The sequence below is a fragment of the Trichoderma asperellum genome, chromosome 1 (assembly GCF_020647865.1).
Source record: "Trichoderma asperellum chromosome 1, complete sequence".
Lineage (NCBI taxonomy): Eukaryota > Fungi > Ascomycota > Sordariomycetes > Hypocreales > Hypocreaceae > Trichoderma > Trichoderma asperellum.
The window spans coordinates 5,812,458-5,824,673 of NC_089415.1; the positions used below are offsets into that span (position 1 = coordinate 5,812,458).

The 12,216-nt window shown below is 49.5% G+C and overlaps 2 protein-coding genes and 1 non-coding gene across 3 annotated transcripts; 2 read left to right on the forward strand and 1 right to left on the reverse strand.

Annotated features, from left to right (window-relative positions):
• Positions 1-183: 183 nt before the first annotated feature.
• On the forward strand, positions 184-1,138 carry TrAFT101_001805 (uncharacterized protein; the record flags this gene model as incomplete). The annotated part of the gene is made up of 2 exons (XM_024899608.2): positions 184-592; positions 696-1,138. The coding sequence occupies 2 exons, from the start codon at positions 184-186 to the stop codon at positions 1,136-1,138; spliced, it is 852 nt and encodes a 283-aa protein (XP_024762930.2).
• A 193-nt stretch (positions 1,139-1,331) lies between these two features.
• Positions 1,332-4,581, reverse strand: TrAFT101_001806 (uncharacterized protein). Its single transcript, XM_024899625.2, has 2 exons — positions 3,306-4,581; positions 1,332-3,220 (listed from the first exon to the last, which is right to left on the reverse strand). The coding sequence occupies exons 1-2, from the start codon at positions 3,533-3,535 to the stop codon at positions 2,152-2,154; spliced, it is 1,299 nt and encodes a 432-aa protein (XP_024762931.1). The 5' UTR covers positions 3,536-4,581; the 3' UTR covers positions 1,332-2,151.
• Positions 4,582-11,560: 6,979 nt separating this feature from the next.
• On the forward strand, positions 11,561-11,634 carry TrAFT101_001807. The gene has a single exon. It is a non-coding gene; the product is annotated as a tRNA-Lys (tRNA).
• Positions 11,635-12,216: the final 582 nt, after the last annotated feature.

Consider the following 12,216-nt stretch of genomic DNA (forward strand, 5'->3'; position numbering starts at 1 on the left):
ACTTTTGTCATCTCACCACTTACTCACTCACTCAACTTGTTTATATAAAATTTACAACTCATATACCTATCTATATACACACACACACATACATACATACATATATCAATGCCCAGATATATGCATCCACATACAAACACCATATCCTTATAAAACATCAAGACCAGCCAACAAAAAGAAATTATGTCATCCTCCTCCGCAAACCTCATCAACTCCGCCAAACGCGCCGCCTCCTTCCAGGCCGTCGACGACCACCTCCTCCCCACGCACCGCTTCGTCGGCATCGGCTCCGGCAGCACCGTCGTCTTCGTCGTCGAGGCCATTGCCGCAAAGGGCCCGTCCTTCTACGGCGACATGACCTTCGTCCCCACGGGCAGCCAGTCAAAGGGCCTGCTCAAGGCGGCGGGGCTCCGGCTGTGCAACCTGGACGAGAGGCCCGTCGACGAGCGCGGCGTGCCGGTTGTGCTGGACGTGGTGTTTGACGGCGCCGACGAGGTGGACGAGGAGCTGAACCTGATCAAGGGAGGGGGCGGGTGCTTGTTCCAGGAGAAGCTGGTTGCTGTGTCGGGGCGGAAGTTTGTAGCTGTTGCAGGTGAGTTTTATATCTATATATATATACACACATATATATCTTTACAAACACACACATATATATGTACATGGGTTTCAAACATACTAACAACAACAACTTCCAGACTCCCGCAAACAGTCCCCCCGCCTCTGCACCACCTGGAAAACCATCCCCATCGAGGTCCTCCCCCTCGCCGCCCCCGACGTCCTCAGCCGCCTCCGCGCCATGGGCTCCCCCAACCCGGCCGTGCGCTCCGGCCTGCCCAGCAAGGCCGGCGAGTGCGTCACCGACAACGGCATGTGGATCATTGACGCGCCCTTTGCGCCGCTGCTGCTCGCAAAGGATCTGACGCCGGAGGTCGACGGCGCCGGCAAGGACGGCGTCTGGGAGGTCGGCAAGTTGGCCGACGAGCTGGTCAAGATGCCCGGCATTGTCGAGATTGGCCTTTTCACCGGCTTCAACGGCGTGGAGGCTGTCGGTCTGGGCAAGGAGTTTCAGGCGCAGAAGCCGATTGCGGCTTATTTCGGTACGCCGACTGGTCAGGTTGAGGTGCAAAGAGCGACATAGACAAAAGACAAAAAAAAAAAAAAAACTGCAGAACTAAAAAGGGCTATATAATGTTTTAATTAGTTGAGTCAAGTAAGATCAAAAAAGATAGATGAGATGGAAGCAGCCAAAAAAAGGCTTTGTAGTCATGAGGGCGATACAATACCTACTATAAAAGACTGCAACTCAAAACGATTCAACACTTTAAACTCAATGCGCATCTCTATTGTCTTTCAACACGTTTGAATTAGAAGCATCTATGGTGCCTTTGCTACGCTTCCTGGCAAAACTAGCTTACTTCAATACGCCCATTAATCCCCTAGCGCCTACGGTACGCCGGCGATAAAAAAGAACTCGAGACAAAGAAGGAATAAAACAAGATAGCAAAGCAGGAGGTGACCGAAAAAGAGTCTCCTCCTATATCCATTCATCACTTCCTCCCAATGCAGAGTAAATGGATCCCAAAATAACCACACATTCAACGCCAGATGAGTTTCCCGTGAGAAATAAACCATCTCCATCCCCTTTCCATATCCCGCGTTGCCTCCCCCGAGCCACACTAGTATTACGCTGTGGCCAATCGGATTCCTCCTTTTCCCTTTCCGCCATTGCCAATAGATATATGTCGTAGAAATAAGTATAACACACACAAAGCAGGAGTGGCTACTCTTCCAGTTTCCTTCTCCTTATATGGCGAGCCCTCAATGGAAGCTTGCCGAACTGGGCCAAATATGAAATAAAGATATATCGTGATGTGGAAGCCTCATGTTGCCAGCCCCAGCATATCTTGGAAGGAAAGCCAGGGAGAGGATGGTGACCCTCCCAACAAGAGGTTCCGATAGACAAAGGGAAATCGAACCCAAAAAAAAAAAGGGTCATCCATAAGGACGATGAAGAAGGCATAAAAAAATAAAAATCGCACACGGGTTCTTTAAATAAATAGCATCGTATCGCCGTGATGTAGACGAGCTCTTGTCTCGTCTCGCCCAACTTTACACTCTGGGGCGAAAGAGTGCTGTAGCTGATATATTGTTTTAGGAGTGAAACAGGTCCCAAGCTCTGGCGCATAGCTGCATGAACTCTTCCTTCTTCGCTCGTTGTGTCTCAGGGCTGTCACGGCCGGCGCCAAAGGGGCCACGTCGAGTAGGAGGAGGGCCATAGCCCAGTGGTGGACTGCTGCCGTCCTCATACTCGGCGCGTGTTCGCCTTCGGCTTGCGCCCTGGGTAGCCTCCGGGTTGCGGTTGCCGGCACCAACGGGTGAAGGAGGTGTTGGGGGTTGATGGCCACCGTAGTGGACAAGTCTGGGCAGAAGCTCTGCTCGTCCACCGGCCAATTCATTTTGAGCCTCCTCTGCAGACTTGTATTCTCTCATGCGGCCAGACATGGGCGCTTGGTGAGCTGGCGGGAGGCCTGGGGACAGCTGAGGCCGTGAAGCTGCGTGACTAGGATAGAGGGCAGAGGTATGTGGCCCATTCTCGGGATGCGTTGAGAGATTCTGGCCAAACACATCGCTAATGGGTGGCAGGCGGTTGGCGGTCTGGTTGGCATGCACGTGGTGGATCTGAGAAAGGTTGGAAGCCTGGTTATGTACGTTTCGTGATGGGGGGACATGATGCCCGGTGAAGCTGCGGCCAAGAGGTGCAGATTGAATCACTCTTTCGTTTGCGAATTGCTGATGTGAAGGTGCAACAATGGAAAGCCCCGGGGGAGCCTTGTTTCTGCGAGACATGCCGGGTGTTTTGGCGGCAAAGTTTGGTTCCTTGTCCTTATCAGATGGCCCGTCTCCCTTGGCGGACTGCTGCTGCTGTAGCCTGGCTTCAATAAGGCTTCGCTGCTGCTCTCGCACGCTCATACTCCGCTGAAGCTGTTCCTTCATTGCGGGATCTTGAGTCATAAATCCAGGAGAAAGGCATGCGATGCCAACCTCTTGGATGCCCAGTCCATCGCGCGCGGTCAGCGGATAGGCTGAGGAAGGGTTTGAGCCGGCAAGTGTGTTCTTTGAGAGATCTAGTCGTCTGGGTCGGGGTCTTGATGCGGGTAGACCGGGCGACACTGGTTCTTTCTTGACGACAATCTTGGGGTGTCCGGCATCATTTCGAGATCTATTACGATAGGTAATTTGTCAGCAAAGTGCGCTCAATTGTAGTAGGTGGGAAAACTGGACAGGGCGGATTATCAAAGACTTACGCGTTGGGAGAAGATTTGTTTGCGGCGGCATGATCAGACTTGGGGCTGCCACGGTTGGGCGACTGGCTCGCAGCTGTTGCGCCCGTGTGCTGACTCCTCGGTTGTGAAGGCACCGCGTTCCTCTGTGCCGGTGGCGATGTAGAGGCTACCGTGGGTGCAGGGCGGTCGCTGGCAAACGAGCTCCTCTCGTGAGGAGCTGGCGAAGGAACCATGGCAACTGCGGTGCTCATGGTGACGATAGGCCTGGGTGTTGAGATTATATGGAAAAAAGATATGCAATGGGCTTTCGTGCTTCCTTGAAACGAAGCTGAGCCGAATCAGTCCACGAACCACGCAGTCGCAGAAGCGTGCAAGTGTCGCTCGAATTATTATTGATCGTCTGGTGGACGAAATCAGGCGCAAAATCGAAAAACGAGTAGTGCTAGATTATCCCGAAACTGACGGGGTCCAATATGCTCTCCTCCACCAAGTAATGCGCCTTGCGGGTGGTGTTTCTCGCTGTTGCCGGTAAAAAGAAGAAAAAAAATAGAGAGAGATGATTCGATCGCGAGTTTCCCAGCGTCGATGAACAGACTGGAAAAAACGGGAAGTCAAGGCTTGCCCTGCCTGCGTTGCAAGGAAACAAACGCCTTGTAAAGCCGGCGGAAAGAGGGAGAGAAAAAGGCCAGCCGGGGGGGAAGGCCGAGTGCGTGGGATGCGTTTCAGGAGACTGGCGATTCGAGATTGTGGTTTGTCCGAATATATTGCGATCGGGGGACAAAGTATGGAGTACTTCGTATTTGGGCTCCCCGTAAGCCAATGCACGGGCGGCTGGGGCTGAAATGGCTGCTGTGCCGCTGGTATTCAGTACTCGCACAAGCGCCCGTAGGTCCAGAACGTTAGTGCAGCTGCATACGCCCACGCACACCAGGGGTTGCCGAGGGCGGCTCCAGGGCTTTGCTGGCGAATGGGATGGAGGCGTTCCAGCAGACGGCTGGGCTGCAAGTGCTTGTTTGCTGCGCTTTGGCACGGGTCGACAGGATGGATGGACGGCTGGAGGTGATGGTCGGCGAATTAGGCGGCGCTAGAAGCGTCTTTCTGCTGCGAATGCTCTCGTGTGAGCTGGAGAGCGAGGTAAAGAGAGAGAGAGGTTAGAGCGAGGTTAGAGCGAGGTGAATGAGAAAAGACTGCGAAGAGGGCAGAAAGGGAAGAAGGCGGCAGAGGGTTGGAGGGGCAGGCGCCACTTGTTTTATTTCGTCCGCCGCGCTTCTGGCATGAATCGAGCTCTTTGCAATCCGTCTGAATAGCCTCCCGCCAGGCCTGAATGAAAGGGGCCGGGTTCGTCACGGAGGGAGGGGAAGAGCGCAGTGACACGGATGCCGGAGCAGATTTTCAGAGGGTGCTGGACGCTTCTGAAGCGATGGATGGGAGATGATGGATCGAAAACAGGCATGGGGGGGCGTATAGCAGGTCGCAGCTGAGCGCATGTACCCATCAGCGGTGCTGCTACAGCGCACTCAGGCTCGCTGTCACAGGCTGTTGCAGCGACGCGAGGGGCGTGGCTCCAGCACACCAGAACAATTGAAGCCACCGTTGCTGGCCGCTCTTTTTCCACTCTCCATGCGGTGCATCGGGAACGAGCCAGGGGCGCTCGCACGCCGGCGGCCCTTGCTGGCCTCTCACTGGCTGGGCGGCCGATCCACCGCCCCTCCGCCTCACCTGCGCTGTGCGAGGCAGGCTCTGGGCAAATCCTTGGGCTGTCCACCCACCCACCGGTAGAGTGTTTTACCTTGCTGCTAGCACTTCCTTCAGGCGATTTAGGCTGCGAGCGAGCCCTGTAGGCCTGTAAGTATGTACAGCAGGTACCTTGGCGCGACCTGACCTGCGCGAGAAGAATGACTGAATAGTTCGGTGGTGCTGATCATCGCCCCAGCCTGGCATTGACATTTCATTTTCAGTCTTCATTTCGAGAGCGTATTTTTAGAACGCCGCAGACAGCAACGTCAGAGGTAATTAAAGAAGATATGCATAATAAAAGCAATGCGGAAAAGCTCGTTTGCTTTAGTGGCGGTGCCTCTTTTTTTTCTTTTTTCTTTTTTCTTTTTTCTTTGGTGTCTTTTCTTCTTTATTAACCCGCAATCCCTGCCTGCTTTGCAACTACTAGTAATTACTCCGTGACCGCGAAGCCAGCGCCTTTTCATCCAACATCCAGCGCCGTCGCACGGGATCCGCTACACCGCAGCCCGCTGATGCCACTGCCGTTTCGTGAATGCCAGAACAGCGAGCAATTCAGGCTGTGTTTCCACTTTTGACTTGGCAGGCTAGCCCTTGCGGTATAGCCAAGCTGGGACTGGGGAGCCCCGCCCCTCCCCTGATGCGGAGCGCGTATGTTCGACATTTGCGTGGTGAGGTTGTAGCGTTTCAATGGTGAGACGCCTACCGATACCGACGTGCCTCAGACTGAACAAGCCCAGCGCAAGGCCGCGTAAAGGTGAGGGCGAGAAGGGAAGAGGAGGCAAAGAATATTCCGGCCCCAAGGCCGCTAGCATCGTGCTATGTAGCGATCAGCTAATGTTCCTCGCGATCTCGTTGGTGCGAGTACGATATGGGCCCGTTAGCAGATGCTACTTTTGCGTGAGCACAAGAGCACGGTAGCTGTGGCTCGCTCCGCACAAGCGAGGGACGCAGCCGTCAGAGGCTCGGATTGGACAGCTTCGAGAAACTATTGGCATATATCCAATCGTGCCTCGGCAGCTACATACTTGTACATACGTCTTTTGTCACGACAGGGGGCAGGTTAAAGTCGCATCAAGTTGCCTTATGCTTATTAACCGCGGATCGACGACGATGGCTTCATCGCCATCGTAGTGCGACTTCATCTACCTCATACACGCATCAGGCATTGGTGAAGGACGGGTTTTCCTTCAGTGCCCATCGCCCCACGCGCCAATTACAAAGGTGTTATAGTAGTTATAGTAGTAGAGTGCCAGTATTACTACTAGTATAATGAGATCCTCGTCCCTTCCATGTGGCAGTTTAATTATCATGATGCCTCTCCACATGGCTACTCCAGACACAAGACCTAGCTACAACTTCGCTCCCAGTAGCCCATCCTTTCCATCGGTGTTATGCTGCGTGCTAAGGCCTTAGCCAAATTAGTTGAGAAAAACTAGCTCTGTGGCCCTGTCGATCTCGCCGACTTCCCCATTATTGGTTATCCTACTAGTCGTGCTGTGGTTGCCGATTTTAACCCATTTACTGGTGCTGTATGGTTTGCTGGTGCAAAGATTGATGCCTTGAATATTGTTTCTGGCTATTTAGCTACCTTCTTTGGCTATTTACCTACCTATCTTTCCATCAAATAGCAAACCCCATTGGTTACTACCCGACATCTCTTGGTTTGCTTTGCCGCAAACATTGCAGCGTGGGTTATGCGAGCAATCGGATCTAGCTGTATATCATCATGTCAGCAGACCTCTCTCGCATGAGACTCTTGCCCGACCACCAGAGCTGTACCGCTTCGCATCTCACAGACACATGCCATATCTCTTCTCTCCCTTCTCCCTCTGTATCTCTCTCGTCTCTGCTTGATAAGCGCAATAGTCGCAAATCTGTGGCACCATGACTTCAGATGGCTCCTCGTTACCAGGCACTCTACTCTACTCAGTTGCTGGCTGGCTTCTCTACAGCCACCCCTCCCTTTAGATCCCTGCACTTTAGTACCTACATGGGGTAGAATTTTCCCAAAGGGTATCATTCTGCTTGTTTGCATGTTCCGGCGCCCTGCTAGCATCGTATGTTGTCTGCAATAGAACAAACAATAATCGCAGCCTAGTACCTCGCACTTATGATGGTGGTACTGTAGCAGTATTGCTAATGGTTACTAATAGTTGCCTACCTGGTAGTAGTTGGGAGGAGTTGACTACCTCATATGGGTTTGCTTGATTGGGATATACGACAAGGGATTCGGAGAACAGCAGCAAAATGTAACCCTTTGTGATTAGGCCTCATATAAACAAAAATTCAATAGTTGGCTCAGTTACGAGGCATGTTAAAGCCGACGTTGACGTTGTTTTAGCTGCGGCAATCAACCGGATCCCAACACAACACAGACAACATTTGAAGTACATGCTGCTTGTAATTGTCCGTTGGGTGGTCTCCCCCTGCACCGAAACCTGCAGCGTTTGAGCATTTGGCGCCACCCGCTGTCGTTGATCGGCTCATGGTACATGTTCCCTGCCAGACCTTGAAACCTCATCGCCATCTGCTCCATCGTGCTGGAACTGACCGCAACTGCCACCTCACCGCTACGGGCCCCCCCTTCGTAGGGCTCTTTGCCACTAATCTTTTCCCCTTCTCTTTTGTAACACGTTTGAGGTTTTCCTGCTCTCTTTGCTCCATCGTCTCCTCTTCTCCAAGGAGAAAGCTCTCTCTCTTTTTCATTGTCAGGGTCCAGCCCCACCGCGGCCAACGATGTCCCGCTTCTCCTGCCCACTGATTTTCGATACTCGAACGAGCTCAAGCCCCAGAGTGGCTCATGCGCGCCATGTGACAGGTACAGATACGTTACGTTTCCCACGGAACCTTGAAGTCACGGATCTTGGTTGCTGTAAATTGTATTTTGTGCCTGTGGCCGCAGCTCTTCTTGTTGGTGCGGTACTTGTGCGGCCCTGGCCGTCGTTGGTGACGGCACTGCATTGGCTCTTGCTTGCATTGGCCAACACAACGCGGTGGGTTTGTCTCCTTCTCCCGCTTCTTCTGCTGATGTTGTTGTTTGCTAGAGAGTTACGAGAACATTCGAAGCTTTGCTCTTTTTCGTCGAGGCGTTTCTGCCGCCTGCAGGCTTAGCAAACGCACTTGCGCATGCTTCGTATGTGCATGTATAATGACTCTTAAACTTGTCGCAGCCCTATTCGCGGACCCTGACAGGATGCCCGTCCCATCCATGTCAGCCAGTGCTCACATCAGACGAGTTTTCGGGAGTGGATCGAAAAGGCCATCAAGTCTTGCAACTTGTGTAGCAGCTTCATTTTATTATCACAAAGTAAGAGCATTAAACCTGTAATTATTGCCAACTCCAAACACCACTTGTAAATACATTGCCTGGCATTTTGTCGGTTTTGAGTGTTTTGTACTAACTACATGTACTTACAGCATTGAGCATTCCGTGTTTCTTTGGATCTTCTGTCAATCGCACCTCGTGACATTGAACACACCAAAGAAAAAGAAATAAAAAAAAAAAAGGGCAGCAAGACCGCCCGTCTCCGCTACTAATCGCTGCTTCACCTGAGACGACGACGTCTCAGGTCGGGTGGGACGCTTTGGCAAGGCTGCAGGGGTCGGCCCCTTGTCAATCATTCGCTCAGCATCGCGCTTAGTTTAGCTTCGTTTCAACCCAGCGCTGCGACGAAAGAGCGCCGCCATTGGGCGGCCCGGACCTTTGCGAATCGGAATAAGGACAACGTTTATCAGTCTCTTGGTTGTTGTTTCATTTGCGGCCTGCCTGGGTAATCGAAGAGGCGAAAAAGAGAAATTTTTCATATAGTCCCGTAGGCATCACTGGACCTCTTGCGGCACTTGCTTCATGCATCAGACCCCTGTAACTCATGTACTTTTTTTTTCTTTCCTTGGGGCATCCGTGCACGACGATGATCCAATAGTTGTTCACCGGTGTTACACGAGATTGCTTGTGACATTGACCTACCATGTACTACTACCAACCGCTGCGAGTTGATCAACTGTGGCCATGGATTTCCTCCACCCCGGCTGCCATAGAGCCTCTTTGCATGTGCTTTGAGCAAATAGGATGTGATGCAATCTTGGGTGGGGGTACATTCACTACCCCCCGCTGCTCGTCTGAATCTTTGGCTGTCTCCATTTACTTTTGGCGCCGTGACACAAGATACGAGCCTATCTTGTCTCTGTAGTGCTTTGCCTTACCACCACCGTCCGTATTTTAATTCCAGGGTAGCCCAACTTATGCGGTGCGACGTCGAGCACACCACCGAGTAAGAGAGCAATTCCCTCCATCTCAGCTGTCTTAAAGTTTCTTTACGTTTGCTTGTAGTAAATAGAATGTGATGCGATCTCTTGTGTGGGCTGCTGAGAATTTTGTGAGCTTCGGGTTGCGCGAGGTTGCGTGAGGAGAGCGACGCTCTTGTTGAGTTCCGTCCATAAAATGTTCGAATGTGATTAGCTATCAGCCTGGAGTTTACTTAGGTATCGCTGTGCGAGTCAAACGTTCGAGGCAATGATACATAAATTGGATAATGGGTGGTGATAGGTATTCTTGGGAAAGACGACCATTTCACCAATAACCATACTTATTCTAGGTGCCATCATGCTATACTAGTGTAAGAATGATCTGGGTAACAGTGGTCTATAGATATGACCACAAGTACCTATTTAGCTTTTGTCTGCCCAATATTACCCAACGAGGTTTATTTAATAAAAGAAGCGTTATTGGCTCTGTCGTAATAATCTTGCCTTTTGGACTACACTCTGACATTGAATTACAACGTTATATCTCAAAATCTCAAAAACCTGCGATTGGAGGGCAAACTGACGCCGCCGAGCTGGTTGTAGGCTATTGTGCCGTAGTACTTACCAGACTAGCTGATCATCCCAAGGTGTTAGTCGCCTTACGCAGGGCCGTGGCAATGTCAACCCCTATCCGGATACCTTGAACATCCGTGATGAGCTGGCGAAGACATAGTAGTCTTGGCAATACTATTACTATACGGAAGAAAAAGAGGAGAAAGAAGAATAAGAGAGGAGAGGAAAAGAACGGATATTTATACAACAGAGTACGTACTTGCAATAAAATCTGCTAGGAGAGAATTACGCCACAGGAAGACAGCAAGAACTAACGGAAAGGCAGGCGCAAGTATATTAAACGCGGTACACAGCATGAACGACCTGAGGCAGAGATGACATGAGGAAGGCGAGAAAAAATCTATGCACGAGCATTGTAGGAAGCGTCGTGGCCGACCAGTTTGGGCCAAGAAGAGCTGCGAAGATGAGAAAACACATCTCATCGAGCAGATGAAAAAAGAGAAGAATAACAAGGCTTTATACTATCGACGTACGTATTCCCCTTTACTGTTGACTACACTCAATCTATTTGACGACACTTGCTTAACATTATGCGAAAAAGTGTGGCGGTAAGCGGTAGAAAGGCAGGCGTGTGTGCATAGCATCAGCGCCTTTACTACTGATTTGAGAAGTGCCATGCCCAAGCTAAGCAAGCGAGCATCATTGTCTACCTACCTACCTGGGTAATCTTACATCGCTGCTGCACTTTTTTTTTTTTTTTTTTGAATAAGGGCGGTATACACTCCGTGTGCTGCTGTTGCATTATCTGGGGGATTATTTGGATGTGCCAACAAGGCGTCTTAAGTCACCGAGGATTCGACATCATATCTGACAGGAGTGTTGATAAATCAAAAGCCCGTTCGTTTCTTTGTTCCATCGACCACAAACGACCGAGGCCAACTTGGTCATTTGGTGAGAACGGCCCGCAGTTACCGACGAACGTTGTCCGATATCATTTCGAATTCGAATCATCCCCTATCGCTCAGTTCACAGGACGAGAATGGCGGTTCTACATGGGCATATGGGGGGAACTGCCCATGGAGGCTGGAAATGGCGCTTCACGCCTGGGATGGTGAAAAAGGGGGACATGAACTGCTGGTCAATCGGACTTTGGCGATTTGTATCTGCGTGTCCTGCGTCAATTTCACAAAATGTTGTACAATGCAGAGATAGAGGTCATCAGGCATAATACGAAGGAGCTTGTCACAATTGTCACAACACAGAGCGTTCGTATTTTTTTTTTTTTTTTTTTTTTTTTTTGGTGATCGTAAAGCAATTCGACTAACTAGCATACGGCCAATGACAAGCAACTCTCCTTGTACAAGTCACTGCACTAATGATACTCCAATACACATATTCATTAATGCTAAGCTCCTTTATCAGCTAATCATACATACAAATTAGTATCGCCGCGTTTTTTTTTTCAAGCTATAATAAAATAAATAAGTGTATAAGAGAAAGTAAAATTCAAATAAAAAGGGCAGTGTAAAATAGTATATTTATATCAGGCGACTTTATTTATATAATTTCACTTAGAGGACTTATATTAAGCGACTTTATTTATATCCCGGCGCTTTATGATACGAGAATCGGAGACTGGTGTTTTGCGCTATTTAAAACGGAGCGGTTTGGCTAAGGGTATATAATGGCAAAATATCAAATGCACGTCAACTCCAAGAGCGGCCCTGGTAGCTCAATTGGCTAGAGCGTGCGGCTTTTAACCGCAAGGTTGGGGGTTCGACCCCCCCCTAGGGCGCACAATGCTTACAACCAATGGCAGGAAGTGCCAATTCATTTTTTGTCAATTCTTTGTATTTAAATGCGCAATGCCAATGAAATTCAATTTGTTGTATGCTTTTCATATTGCTTTTCCAATTTTTTTTTACTTCCTCTTTTTACAGCTGAGGTCTATTAGGTCCCTATTCCTACTTTATATCAAGCCGTCTAAACAGCCTGCCGTCTATTATCTGCACCAGTCTTCAGCTTTGCAAATACAAACCTATAATTTGTCAAAGAAGACATTAATTGAGTTATAGAACGCTGAAGAGTCTAGATTATTTCAACGTCGACGTCGCGAGAATTATAGAGCCGGGTTAAGGCAGGCCCGCTGGAGGGGGAGGGATAAAGCCTGATGACGGACATAGAAATTCATTATCGTGATAGTTGTAAATTTAGTAAAAAGCTTTAATTTTAAATCTTTTAATAATATTTTTTTAATAATTTTTATAAGTATTTAATTATTAAAAAATTTATATAAATATTATTTTTATATATATTGATAATATATATAATATAATATTATATTTAAATTTTATATAATTAAAATTTTATTTATTTT

Coding starts and splice junctions, on each gene's coding strand:
- TrAFT101_001806 (XM_024899625.2), bottom strand. CDS start 3,535: ATGAGCACCGCAGTTGCCATGGTTCCTTCGCCAGCTCCTCACGAGAGG. Junction 3,221..3,305: donor AACAAATCTTCTCCCAACGC/GTAAGTCTTTGA, acceptor CTATCGTAATAG/ATCTCGAAATGATGCCGGAC.